General features: G+C 44.3%; 1 protein-coding gene across 16 annotated transcripts in view; it reads left to right on the top strand.

Annotated features, from left to right (window-relative positions):
- LOC123755482 (protein fantom) overlaps window positions 1–14815 on the top strand; it is a 79707-nt gene extending 64892 nt beyond the window's left edge. For 15 of the 16 annotated variants that reach the window (XM_069327676.1, XM_069327684.1, XM_069327680.1 and 12 more), the window contains 5 exons: window positions 2195–2268; window positions 3557–3760; window positions 6522–6720; window positions 8929–9070; window positions 14636–14815. In XM_069327676.1, the coding sequence (XP_069183777.1) occupies window positions 2195–2268; window positions 3557–3760; window positions 6522–6720; window positions 8929–9070; window positions 14636–14795 (779 nt within the window). In that variant the 3' untranslated portion in view covers window positions 14796–14815. The remainder of the gene's footprint in view (window positions 1–2194; window positions 2269–3556; window positions 3761–6521; window positions 6721–8928; window positions 9071–14635) is intronic. The other variant, XR_011229184.1, reaches the window with a different exon arrangement.
- The last annotated feature ends 217 nt before the right edge of the window (window positions 14816–15032 follow it).

Below are 15032 nucleotides of genomic sequence, written 5' to 3'. Positions count from 1 at the left end.
GTAAAGGTGTGTCTTGGAAGACTAATACTTGTTACTGTATGATCAGTTATTTACTCAGACTGCAACCACATGGGGAAGCGAGAGTTCAGTCTTGGTTACTGGGCGTCGAAGCGGGCTGGGCATGCGGCTATAGTGTGACCGTTGCTGTTTGCGGAGTCTGCTGTCTAGCAGTTTCTGCAAGCGGCTTCGTCTAGTTGTCATCCTATGTCAAACTTGTTGGTTCTCTGACTGTTCTCAGCCTTCTCGGAAGGGTCATGCCAGGGCTCGGGGTTCCGTTGGTCGAGGTGGGCCATTGGTGCCAGCTTCTGAGTGTACAGTGCTTGGTCCCACGATTTGTGGGCATTTTCAGTCGTGTCATCTGGCCTGTGGTAGCGTTGGGTGGCTCCTCCTCCTTTTGGGGGTTTGGGGCTAGTGGGGCAGGCTTCTTCCCCTGCACTTCGTCAGGTCATCTCGGAGTGGGTACACTTGGGTGTTTTCGTTTCAACCATGCCCAACCATTTGACCATTTGGTCGAAGTGATGAACACCTTTCATGTTATTGTAGTCACAGATTGTCTTTGGTTTGTTCACAGTGATATGTTGCAATGAAGATGTTTCGTCAGGTTTTCATATTCGTTTCCTTCGTTCCACTTCTTGTGTATCTGCATTGTGGCAAGTTGTGATGAGTGTAACAACTCGCTTATCTTTCCACAGAATTATAAAAGTATTGTCCTTCTTTCAGAATACAGTTTTATCTAATGCCAGTTTACCCGTTGCTTGTAGCTGAAGATGTTTTGGTGCACTATGCTGCAATCTGAGAGTACCATAGGTGTATACACCTTGTTCAAGCAGCTTTTCACTCAGTTGAACCGAGTTATAGTAGTTATCCATATAGAAATGGTAACCTTTGTTCTTCAGTGATTCAATCAAGCTCATAACCATTTGAATCGTCTTCCCAATTCCTGCATACACTTCAAAATCATAGATGTAATCAGTATGCGATTCAGCCAGAATGTACAGCTTTACTCCATACCTATCAGGTTTATTTGGATTATTAACCTTGAAAGTTAGACAGCCCCTCCATGTCACTGTGCCTTCATCCAAACACACATTTCTGGGGGGAGCCCCTTCGACTCCCCAGAGCTTATCCAGGCTGATATGGAACTATTAGACTTTGGCATTAGTCAGTGTGAATGGAGTTCTTAGGCCTACCGGGGACCACGAGCAAGAATCTAGCCCTACTCAGAGAGGCACGAGGAGCAATGGCCTATGGAAATGCACATGTGATTTGGAGCATTCTATGTTTGCCGGACATCCGTAGAGTAATTTCTGGACGCAAATTCCTTTCCCGCCCGACCAAAGTGTTAAGTCTAGCCAGAATGCGGTCTACCCTCGTGCCCATGACGTCTGCAAGTATACCGCTCTTTCCTTGGTTTTTGCTAATGTGTCCTAGGCAGATATTCGGGCACAGGGATTCAGGTCAAACAGTGTTGGCAACCCTGTACTTGGTCAATGTTCCAGGGCCTCAGTGCCCCTGTATGACCTTGGATCGGCTTTCTAGGCCGATCCAAGGCTTTCTAGCCGATCTCATTTTCCCTTTAATACCCATGGTGCTCCCTCCTCCTTGGTAAGTGCCCAATTTTTCCTTCTCTTTGGGTACTTATCTTCAGGGAGCTACAAGAAACTCCCCTCAGAAAACAAGCATTGAATGTAATGAAACCCCAATTAATAGGTGTACCCCAGTGGCTCCCTGACACCCTCTTTTCACCAGGGAGTCGGGTTCTTACATCATTTGTCGAACTGAGCGGCCTGTGAGCAGTGACCTGCACCCCTCCTCTCCCTAAACAAGGGAGGAGGGCAAACAAGCGCGCACTGGCTTATAACATTATCGATTGTTTGTCTACATAGTTTGGGGAATTCTATGGCTGGTTTCAAGCCTGCAGGTCATGGAGGCAGTTAGCTGTGGTTTCTTTTGAATCACCGACTTCCTGGGTGCTTTCCTCAGTGGTGGCACAAGTGAATGACTTATTATATAAATACCACAGCTCCCTTCGCCTCTGTGAAGTGACCAGACTCTGGGTTCCTGGTAGGTCAGAGAACTCTGTGACTAATGAAACTAAGTAGTTGACACCTACATCAGAGATGGGAGCTTCAGGGAACCACCAAGGCTCACCCAGAAATTGGAGTTTCATTACATTCAATGCTTGTTTTTTCAGCTCCTGAAAAGTTAATTATTGAAGTTAAGGGCAAGGAAGACGTAAGAAGTAATGGTGGCATAAAGAGCAGCACGGTAAGAACTTACATTACTAATTTTTTGTGTTACTAGTGTATAGGTCTCTATGTGTACAAATGTACTAAACTGGTTGTTACTTATGTATAGTGGTGTATGTGTACAAGTGTACTAAACTTCCTGTTACTTGTGTGCAGTCATGTATATGTACAAGTGTACTAAACTGGTTGTTGCTTATGTACAGTTGTGTTGCACCTGTAACATAAGATTTCACTTGAGCTGTGCAGAATTGTCTTCAGGATGCACAAACAGGCAAGGAATTTACTGGGTTTGCAAAGATGACAGATTACTGGTCATGCATGGGAGTGGTCCTGTGTCTGATGACTGGTCATGCATGAGAGTGGTACTGTGTCAGATGACTGCTGGAGCATGGGAGTGGTCCTGTGTCTAATGACTGGTCATACATGGGAGTGGTCCTTTATCTGATGACTGGTTGTGCATGGGAGTGGTCATGTGTCTGATGACTGATCATGCATGAGAGTGGTTCTGTGTCATATGATTGGTAGTGCATGTGAGCAGTCCTGTGTCACATGATTGATAGTGCATGGGAGTGGTCCTGTGTTACATAATTTGTAGTGCATGGGAGTGGTCCTGTGTCATATGATTGGTAGTGCATGGGAGTGGTCCTGTGTCACATGATTGATAGTGCATGGGAGTGGTCCTGTGTCACATGATTGGTAGTGTATGGGAGTGATCCTGTGTCACATAATTTGTAGTGTATGCAAGTGGTCCTGTGTTACATGATTGGTAGTGTATGGGAGGGAGGGAATTATCAGAGGAGAGCACCAAGCCATTTTGACTATAGCACTTGGAAGGGGGTCAGGATTTAGAATGGGACAGGGGAAGGAATGGTGTCCAACCACTTGGACGATCGGGAATTGAAAGCTGACCTGCATGTAACGAGACCGTCGCTCTACCATCCAACCCAAGTGGTTTGGCTGTAGTGCATGGGAGTGGTTCTATGTTACATGATTGGTAGTGCATGTGGTGTGGATCAAAATGTGAATATTTGCTAGTGAATGCCAAAAAAAATAACAAAATGGTGTTATTGAATGCTTTGTTATAAAGAGGTAAAAGATTTTTTTACATCCTTGTCTCAGTAATTATAATGTAGTTTGTGCATCATCATATATTGTACATAATGCACTTTGGTTTGTATTTGTTTGTTAGAACCTTGTTTGTTTACCAGGAGTAACATGTGTACAATTGTATTGTCTGATTGCAATTTCATTATTAATTCATTTTCATTTTTGTAGACAAAGTTATTAAAAAATAGTTTGATCAACAGGGTGTTCATAGCAAGAATGTGCAGGAAGTGTATTCTGCCAGTAGTCCTCGGACAAGCAGTAGTGGAAGCCAGGCTCCCGAGAGTTGTAGTCCTCAGACAAGCAGTAATAAAAGTCAGGCTTCTGGGAGACAACCTTCATCATCAGAGTGCAGTCTAGCAACAGATTCTGAAGGAGTAGTAGCTGTTGCCTCAAAAAAACAACAGGTAATATACTTGCTATGTTGTAATTACTGTGGCACATACATGATAGATGACATGAAGCATTGACACTGCATATTACTTTACCTGACTGAACGCTACACAGAGCTTATGCCATATGTATACAGTCATCCAGCCAATCTTACATGCCAGCCATTCATCATTCTATATATGTTAATACCTTTAGAATCACACAGGTGACCACTACTAAACTTAATGAAAATATTCCTTATATATTAAGGAACTATTCTTTATATATTCCTTATAATATTAATTACTTTTTGTTTCCTTATATTAAAAACAGTACTAGTGCCTATATTAAAGTCCTTGGCAAAACTTGAAGTCGACTGGCAACTTTCACAAAGATGTATAACACAACTTGTCTTTAATTGTTAGGGTAACCTTCTTCCTCTTAACACCTCCAGAGTGATTGATGCTGCTACCAGACATAGTCTTGGCCAAAAATGATAAAAGTTACTATGAAAACAAAAGAGTTATTTAAAAAAATGTGCACTAATGGCGCAGCACTGTGGTATAATGCGAGGGTCGGGAGCACATGGGCTGTTTGGCTTGACCAGGCCTGGATGGGTCCACTTGGGGTAGGCAGGCAGGTTATGTAGGCTGCCAGGCAGAAGAAAACTCAATATTTTTGGAGGAATCTTCAGCCTGTGCAAACTGTTTGTATGAAACTTGTATACAATACTGTATTTGTTATTATATAATTCTTTTGTTTTTGACTGTGATGAATTGTTCTAAAATTAATGGTAATTACTATACTGTACTGTATAAGCCCCTCCACATCCCCCTTATCCCCCAAGCAGTCCCTTCCAACGCTCCCCCTCTCACCCAACACCACTCACCCACCCCACCCCCTCCTACACCCCGCGCCTCGAGCCGCAGCCGTACGGGATTAATATGGTACGGTATGGCATTTCGGGTACGGACTGATGCCTGCCTTTCTGATCCAGATTATTCACTGCTTGTCTGGCTTACTGTCTGGATTGGGTATCGTCAGTAGCAAGTTCACCGGCTCAGATCTCTAATCTGGCCAAATATTTGCTAGTCCGGCTTCCATGGACATTTTGGCCGGATAGGGAGATAACTTTATCCGGCCTCGATTTTTGCCGGATTTGGGCATTTTACGGATTGGTGGATCCCGGATTAGCGGGTTTCTACAGTATTATCATATGTCGCCGTGGCGATATATTGCACGCCACGGCCTTGGTGGATGGGGACATACTTTGGGTTGACCCAGTTTTTCTTCTTCCCTGTTCCTGGGCTCGGGTCTCCCAGGTCATCTGCAGGGTTCTTCGGTCCAACCAGCATGCAGTCTATCCTCACGTCCATGACATTTGCAAGTTTGCTGCTTTGACTGCCATTTTTGGAAATATGTCTTAGGCTGACATTAGGGCACGGGGGTTTGGAGGTCGAACAGGGTCCTGTTCGACCTCCAAACCCCTCTGCCCGTTATTTCGTTATTGTTCCTGGCCCTAGTTGGGCGTGTGTCGCTTTGGGTTGCAGCCAGCTGTCTTGACTTCGAGTCGAGGTGTGAGTGGCGGCCCGCCTCGCGGATTATTTTGAAATGATTTCGGGTCTTAGCGTCCCCGAGACCCGGTCCTTGACCAGGCCTCATTTTTGTTACACACCCCCAGGAAGCAGCCGGTAGCAGCTGTCTAACTCCCAGGTACCTATATACTGCTAGGTGAACAGAAGCATCAGGGTGAAAGAAACCTTGCCCAATTGTTTTCGCCTCCACCGGGGATCGAACCCGGAACCTCGGGACTACGAATCCGAAAGGTTGTCCACTCAGCTGTCAGGCCCCAAAAAAGGGTAGTCCCTCTTTTCTTTTTAGATAGGTCCGAGGAGTTGGAGGGGCTCTCCACAGAAAACGAGCGTTGAATGTGATGAAACGTCATTTTCTGGGTGAGTCCTGGAGGCTCCCCGGCAACTCTCTCCCCCTCCCGTTAGTTTTTTTTTTTTTTTTTCCTTTTTGACATTCAGCCTTTGAACTGAGGTTGGATAGTCGGTGCGGGGGTTTGGGCTCCGCCTTTCTCCTCCCAGAGAGGGAGGAGCTGCACAGACAGGTGGTGCGGCGGTGGGTGTGACGTTATGCTTGTTTGCTTGTTTTCAGATTGGGGAGTTCTGCTTAGCAGTTTGGTTTTTGGTAGCAATGTTTCACCAATTGGGATCTGTTTTGGGATGCCTACTTTTCTGGGTGCCTAACCCTGTAGATAGCATACATAGAATTCTTCCAACCACATGGGGGTTTCTATTTTTTTTTTTTATATATATATACAAGATTTTTTTACATTCTTGTACAGTCACTAGTACGCGTAGCATTTCGGGCAAGTCCTTAATCCTATGTTCCCTGGAATACGACCCCCGCGAAGAATCGTTTTTACAACCGAGTACCCATCTTACTGTTGAGTTAAACAGAGGCTACAGCTAAGGATTTGCACGCTGTAAATCCTCTCCGGCCAGGATACGAACCCAGGACAAAGCGCTCGCCGAATGCCAGGCGAGCGTCTTACCACTACACCACGGAGACTGCACAGACTGCACGGAGCTATAGGCCATTGCTCCTCGTGCCTCTCTGAGGGGAGGCCAGGTTCTGCCTCGTGGTCCCTGGTAGACTAGAACTCCAATCAAATTGACTGATGCCACAGTCTAATACATATATATCAGCTCGGTATATCTCTGGGAACCTTCAGTACTTGCCCAGAAAATGGCGTTTCATTACATTAATGCAGTTTTTTCTTTTTTACAGAATAAGCAGTTAAGAATATACATTGAAGTGTGTAGCCTAATTTTACATGCAGACTCCAGTGTTACTCAAGATCCTTTAGTGGAGTTTCTTTTTGTCGACTACCACGGATTTCTTGGCCTTCCACCTGATCAGCTGGAGACTCCATTGTCTTTGCCAAAAGCTCCTCCAGGATGTAAACTTAAATTTAACTTCAAACAAGGTTAGCAATAACTGCAGTATAGCATCTCATATGTTCTATTGCAGAAAGTAATAAATGGTTTGAATTCTTTATACATCTCCCACAGAGAGATAGTAATGTATCATAAGTTTGTTGAATCATACACCCTGCTACAGGACCTTGCCTGTTGTATCATATTCTCTGGTACAGGACCTTGCTTGTTGTATCATATTCTCTGGTACAGGACCTTGCCTGTTGTATCATATTCTCTGGTACAAGACCTTGACTGTTGTATCATATACTCTGGTACAGGACCTTGCCTGTTGTATCATATTCTTTGGTACAGGACCATGACTGTTGTATCATATACTCTGGTACAGAGTACCAGAGTATATGATACAACATATCTCTACCCCAATACACTGAACCTGTATGGTTAAGAACAACTTCCTTGTCACTGGCTCTTAGGATAGTACAAAAAAGTACCTTTAATCCATACACACTAGTCACTTGAATACACTGTCACTGTCCTGTGCACTGAATCTATGGCAACTCCACTTAATCCAATGACTCCACTTCAGTGGAGCTGGCATCTCCCGCTCAATGTCCTGTAGTCTTCTAATGTCCAGTGCTCAATTATCCAGACACCTACAGTAACCAATGATTCAATGCTGTTACTAGCAGTTGTCCTGGTTATGATATAACTGATGCTAAAAAAAAGTGTTGTCTTGATTAGTGGCACCAAGGCGCCCTCCCCTCATAAGCATTCAGTTCCTAATGCCCTCGTAGGCAACAGTCCGCCACCTCGGATGACACCTCGAGGTACCCACACCACCTCTGATCAGCCAATCAGAGCCTTGAGTCTTGCCCGCTCATGGTTTCATTGGCTGCCCCACCAGCTTCAAGCCATCAGCGAGGCCTGCTCTCCCATCGCTCTTAACAGAGACCGCCACTGTGGATAATTAGGGTGGGGTAAAGTATTTGGGGGTTAGCCTAACGGTCTTTCACCGGGTTGACCACCCCTTTACTACACAACACACCAACTTCCCCTCCTTAGCCAAGGGCCCTTACCCATAGTAGCAACCAACTACTGTACTCTATTGATTCTGGCTCAATGAGATAACATAGGTCAACATGGACAATATCACTAATTCCTGAGACCACAAAGAGACCTTAGACACCAAAAATGCCCCATCTCTGTTCATTCCTAAGGAAGTTGTGCCATGCAAGCAACCTGAAAGCACATCTCATCAAAATGATTTATTTTCACTTACAAATTTCCATTTCATGCAACCTGGGTTTTTTATATTATTTTAATCTCCATAATTAAGCAGTAGATCTAATTTCTAATGAATTAATTTACACTACAAGGTGTTAGTAACTTGTAACAGTCTTGGCTGTTGTGCAGTGGGTGAGCTGATCATCCAACATCAGACTCGGTCCACCACGTGCAGTCCGTCCTGGACCCGTATTAATTAATGGCGGCCGTTTAGTCGTGGAACAGTACAGCTCGGATTAATTCCTCACGTGCTCACAATTTATTTGTGAAAATGTTACATCGTAACATATATCGACAACAGATATAATTCAATTGTAATACATACATGATTAAATTGTGATTAAGAACTCTTACCCTTATGGGTGGTGTTGTCCTACAGAATAAATATTTAATCCTAGACACAAATTATTGGCCAAAAATTATGTGCTAATAGATAAAACCAAACTCTGCACTTTCCATCGTTCTGTCAAGTCATAGCAACAATAGTGATGAATGTAAGTTGTGCTGCTTTCTTGGCCTTGTAGGTGGGGTGAGTAATCATGGTGGGAGCTAAGTATTCCGGCACCAAATACCACACGATATGTTTTCTCTCCAGAGTAAGTGCACTAATGGCGTTCCTCCTCCTCCTCCCTCGGGACGCGTCCCCATAAAATGGTTCTCTTTGAGCTTTATTAATAATTGGAAGGAGTTTATTCTAACTCACTTGATAATTAATAATTTAGTAAAGTGTAATTTTATAATTTCAGTCCTGAGACTGTTAAATTAATTATTTATTGATTAATTATATGAGTGTTAAATTAATTTCTGCTATGTGTAAACATAATCTTTTTTCTGGAGGGAGTTGCCACGTATACAGTTTATCTGAATGAGTAACGAAAGTATTTTAATTGATGTTTGTATTGAAAGTTAATAAATGCTGTCAGAAATTTCCGACATATATCAGGTTTTAATTTTGTCTGTTGTATTTCCAGAATTTGTTGTTGACAAGAAACAGCACCCTGAACGTATGCAAGCCTTGGTTGACCTCATGAAGAATCGAGGGATCATTAAGTTCACAGTGACATCAGAACCGCCTGAAGAGCTACAAGAAACTCAAGACTGCGAAGACCTGGGGTTAGTTAGGCCTTCTCACTTGCCATATGTAGTGAGGTGATATATATGCTGTGTAAATACGGATGACAACATACTTTCTGGACGCCTTGGGACCATGACTGAACAAATAAATTGTTGTGTCTAGATAAGTAGTTTGTCATCCTGAAAATGTGTGGGGGGAAAATTTGACAGTTTCATGGCAAAAATTTGACAGTACTTTCTCCACTCGATTATCCAGACTATATGGGAAGGACCCCCAGCCGGATAATCACGTGTTCTGGATAATAGTACTTTTTCACCTCTTGAGTCCAAAAGTGACCATTTCCAACTATTTTTATACTACAAACAACATAATTTGAATTGCCTTGCCACATACTGTATAATTATTAAATATTCAACTAGAACCCTCAACTTACCTTGTTGTTGTTCGTCTTCTTGATTCATGCCACACATCTTGAAGTTAAGAATTCTTGACAATTTACATAACTTATACTAACACAACACTAAAATTAACACTTAAAATTACTGTACAGCTCATTAAACAAAGTTAGTTTTGACTGCCAGCTGCTGAAGCCTCACTGGTTGAAGGCACTTGGGTTGCCTGTGACGCCTCACTGGTTGAAGGCGCTTGGCTTGAGTTTCTTACCATGTAAGAATCAAGTTTAGCTTGCCTTCTGTGTTCATGGGCCTGTTGTATGATCAGCTCTTTGGTTCGCCTCAGGCTTCACTTCACTTGAAGTCGACCGGCCATTTTCACAAAGTTGTATAACACGTAACTTGTCTTTAATTGTTAGGATAACCTTCTTCCTCTTAACACCTCCAGAACGATTGATGATGCTACCAGACCATAGTCTTGGCCAAAAATGTTCAAAGTTTATATGAAAATAAAAAAGTTATTTAAAAAAATATTTCACTAATGGCGCGGCACTGTGGTATAACACGAGGGACGGGAGCACATGGCTTGACCAGGCCTGGACAGGTCCACTTGGGGCAGGGAGGAGGCACATTATGTAGACTGCCAGGAGGAAGAAACTCACAATATTTTTGAAGGAAACTTCAGCCTGTGCAAATTGTTTTTAGGAAACATATATATTTGTTATTATATAATTACTAGTATTTCTTTTGTTTTTGCCTATGATGAATTGTTCTAATATTTATGGTAATTCCTGTACTGTAGTGTATAGGCCCCTCCACATCCCCCTTATTCCCCAGGTGGTCCCTCCCAACGCTCCCCTCTCTCCCGACACCACCTACCCACCCCACCCCCTCCTATACCATGCGTCTAGAGCCACAGCCGTACGGGATTAATACAGTACGGCCCGCTGCCTGGCTTTCGTATCCGGACAATTCACTGTTTGTCCGGCTGACTGTCCAGATAGTGCAACATCGGCAGCAAGTTAACCAACCCAAATTTTTTATCCAGTCACACACCCGATTTTCTGGCTCCCATGAACACTTTGGCTGGATATTGAGATAACTTTATCCGGTCACAATTTTGGCGGTATAAGGGCGTTTTCCGGATATTCGAATCCCGGATAATCGAGTGTTTATAGTATTTTGTTTGTTCTCGCCAATATGAGAAATTCTGATTCGCTTGTTAACCTGATTATTATTGTTGATTGAGCATTGTTACTTAGATAGAAGAGGTGGGGGTAGTGGATGTTGATGGTGTCAGGTTGACTGAAGTGGAGATTAACCCTTAAACTGAGCAACACTTCATATGATGTGTTGAGTAACTGATGCAAAAGTGCGCACCACTTCATATGACGTTTTGGAGTACAGCACAAGATTTAAATGGCCCGTGGCTGCACAGGGTTCACATCAGCTTCCTCAGGGCTCTAGTAAACAGACACCATTTAAAAAAAATCGTGGGCAACATTCCCGGGTTTGAAAGCCTCGGTACTGAGAGAGCCACCAAGGCAGATGCACGCAGCATGAGCTCACAGCACTGCTGTTCATCTTTTGACCACAGCAATGCCTAAAAATGTCAAAAATATATGTAACTGGTATTATTTAGTGATGATAGTATTACAGAAGACCCCTGACTGTGATAAAAATGACCAGGATTCTGATAATAGTAGGATTGTTGTGCTAATTAGCATTGTGCTGTATGGTGGGATGAGTAATGCTGAAGGAGGGGGGGCTGTAAAATGAGTCGAACAGTCACACAGTCTGTCGAATCTGTGTGGCCACCTATTACTGTCTGCACTCACCATACCAGCTTTGTGGTTCGCTATAGTGAACACAAATGTAAATGCTTATATATAATGTGTAATAACAGCAAAAGGAGTGTTGGGAGAAGCCATTATGGTGAGGGAGGTGGTGCCATCTGCATGATTTGTCATGCTGTGTAAGGGTGGCCACTGTGCTCTTGGGGCACTATACCAGCTTAGTTGAACAGTTATGGTGAACAAAACATGTAGATACTTATATATAATGTGTGTATATAGTGTAATAACACTACAAATATTATACTTGAAGGAGGAATGTTAGTGTGTGTGACCTTGAACCAGTGAGGGAGGGAGGAAGCATGAGCTGTGTGTGGCCACCTGTTATTGTCTGCACTCACCATACCAACTTAGTGGTTCACTGTGGTGACCAAAACATGCAAAAACTTATATATAACCTGTGTATATAGTGTAATAACAGCAAAATTATTTGTTTATTGTTTTATGAACATAATAATTGAATCACTAATATGATCACAATTTACTTTTAAGTATAGCGATGATTCACACATTTTATTATATAAATATATCACACTACACACTATTGAATAATATTACTGCAAAAAAAAAAAAAATAGAAAAAATCAGACACATTGAAATAATTAGGTAATAATATCTTTTTGGCAAATCCCGACTGACAACTGGGGCAGAGCTGACCCCTCTTCGACGGTTACTCTGTCAACAATTTTTCTGTGGGAAAACCCTATGGCTCCCTGGAGCTTATCAGGCTAATGTGCTTTATATTAGACCAGGAGTTTAGCTATCTTATTCAGACCTACCAGGGACCAGAGCAGGAACCTGGCCCCTTCAGAGATGTTTCAGGGAGAAATGACCCTGGAAAACCACCCTGTGATTGTGGGTTTTCCTTATCTGCCATCGACCTGGGTTAGGCACCCAGAAAGGTAGTCATAACAAAACAAACCCCACATGGTAAGAAACTAAAACAAAAAAACGAACATAGGTAGAAAACTCCCTATAATCCCAAGGAAACAAGCAAACAAGCAGACATCACACTTTACTGCTGCGCCGCTCGTCCGCGCAGCTCTCCCCTCCCCGAGAGGGGGAGGGGGAGGGCTGCTCCCGTAGGGGTTCTTGCTGCTTGGCATTTGCCTCGCCCTTGGGGCCAGCTGGGGCTTAGGGCCCTTGTTTGGTCTTGGGTAGGGAGTGGTGTTGTGCTGGTTAGGGCATAAACATGTTGCGCGACCTGCCACCTATGTGGCGACCGGTTCCTGTTGCCTCTGGGGACGGTGTACTTTTGCGAGGTTTTCTTTTCTTTTGTTCTTGTTTGCCTGGTGGGGGGTCTGCCTAGTGGGACTATAGTTTCCTTGATACTGTTTTGGTGGCCCTCTGCTAGGCCCCTGTAATTGTATGTCACAGGGGTTTCAGTGTTGTCATCTACCCCTTGTTAGTTTGGGCGTTTAACTGGTTAGCAACACCTTGCCCAGGCTTTCCATAGTTGTTACCCTACGGGCCCCTGGAAAACCCTGTCGGGGCTCAGTAGACCCATGGATGCGTCTCTGGAGTTCCAGCCTGCCTTGTGTGGATTTGAAATTCGCTGTGTGCCTTTGTCTCAGGGTGACGGTCACCTGTTTTGCCTCTGTCATGTTGCCTGTTGGGTCAATGACACCTTTGACCCAAAGTCTTGCGAGTCATGTTCCCTGCTTGTGCTCCAGGTTTATTCTGATGATGTTGCTGTTAGGGTACAGGCAACATCCGTGTTGCATGTTAAGTCTAGGTTACTGCAACGCGCTAGGTTGGTTCCCACCCGGATGCCCCACGGCTGCCCCGCTTTGGTCTTAGGGACCCGGACTTGGGGTCGTTAATCGCCTTTGGTTCCACCAGCGCTCCCTGGTCCTTTTCATCCTGCACCTTCCCCCCTGTGTCTGGCTCCCAAACATCTGAGGGTTTCGGATTTGGCACAGGGTTTAGTTGGTAATGAGACTTGGGCGGCGTCGGGGTCTGCCCCATTCGGGTCGGAGACGGAGGCATTTGAGCCGGTTCCTCCTGCCAAGGCTTCTGGGTCCCACCAGCAGGCCCCCTTCTTGTCTGCCTTTTCTTCAGGGGTAGAGGGTTTGGAGGACGGCTCTGCCCTGGGTCCTGACTTGAGGGATCCCGGGGCTGGGGAGGAGTCGACCTGGGGGCCTTGGGCCCCCTTTGACCCTGCTTGAGTGCTTTTGCCTTCCTCACGGGGCTTATTGTTGCAGGGGGAGGGGTTTTCTTACCCTCCTTCCCTGTATGAGTATGATTTGGGTTCGGCTCCTCCCTGGGTTTGGTTCTGGGCCCCTTTGGGTACCTCGGCCCCGTCTTTCCAGAGGTTTTCTACATCTCGTACTGTATCTTCGCGAAGGAGGTACGGGTGGCTCTTGCTGCATACCTCCTGCGAGACCCGGTTTATGCCTCTGTGATGGATCCGTCCTCTTTTGAGTTCAGTTCTTTCCAGTTTTGTGTGCATTTGGAGGTTCCAGAGTCTTCCTGGCTGGCAGACTGCCCATTCTTTTTGTTGGGGGCATGGCATGGGTTCTGTCGGACCCACACACTTGATTGGCTTGAAACTTCTACAGTTCTGCAGGTTTACCTGGGGGGCGAGTTTGAGCACCTTAATGTGTGCTTGTTGGCCCCCGTGCTTTCTCGGGATGTTGGCCTTTTGCAGCTTCATGTGCAGGTTCCTTCTCTTTTGGCATCGTTGGTTGCGGAGGATTTGCGCGCCCCTGGACATTTGGCTTCGGTCTTACGTTTCTTTTCCCTTCTCGAGCTGTCTTCTGCCTCCCTCCTTCCCTCTCCCATGGAGGGGGGAGCTGCCCAGACAACAACGCAGTGGTAGTTGTGACGTCATGCTTGTTTGCTTGTTTTCAGATTGTGAAGTTCTGCTTGTAGTTATTTTGGGACGCCTACCTTTCTGGGTACATAACCCAGTCGATGGCAGATATGGAATGCTTCCAACCGCATGGGGGTTTCTATATGCCATTGCTCTTCGTGGCTCTTTGAGGGGGCCAGGTTCTGGCTCGTGGTCCTCGGTTGGCAAGAACTCCAATTAAATTGACTGATGCCATGGTCTAATACATACATATCAGACTGGTAAGCTCTGGGGAGTCTCTGGGACTCAACCAGAAAATGGCATTTCATTACATTAAATGCTGGTTTTTTTAGCTTTTGTGACCCACTTTCAGCCTTCTTGGCATGGGGTGTTTTTAGTGTAGTGTTTATGACACCCACAGCTTTTTTGTTTCTGTGAATAGACAGGAGTATGGTTCCTGCCTCCAGTAGAGCAACGAGAATACCCAAGGTGTTAGAAGGGGCATTTAATTATACTCAATGCTGTATTCTTTATAAAATATTAATAGTTTTATTATTTCATTAGGTATGCTTATGTAAATCTTCATGACCTCCTGAGAAAGGGTGAAGACCTCCAAGATGCGGAGTTAATTGTCGAGAGTGCTGATGACGGAAGCCAGATGGGGGTGCTTAATGTTACTCTTCGCATTGTTGATGTTCTCACACATTTTAATATTACAAGTTAATACAATTAATGACCTCTTAATTGCACTGTTTTAATTAACCTCAGATAATAGCTTGATCATTCAAATAACAATTAAATATGCTTACAAGATTTTGTTTATGGGCATAACAATTGTATTTGTTGTTTGTGTGAGTTTTTCATTTTTCAAGAGATGATAAATAGTGTATTAATATTATCATAATAATCCTATTTCCCACTTTAATGATGGTGGGGAGGGTTCATTCCAGAGAAACAACAA

This window comes from Procambarus clarkii, chromosome 20 (assembly GCF_040958095.1).
Source record: "Procambarus clarkii isolate CNS0578487 chromosome 20, FALCON_Pclarkii_2.0, whole genome shotgun sequence".
Classification (NCBI taxonomy): Eukaryota; Metazoa; Arthropoda; class Malacostraca; order Decapoda; family Cambaridae; genus Procambarus; species Procambarus clarkii.
This window is presented reverse-complemented; position numbering and strand designations above follow the sequence as displayed.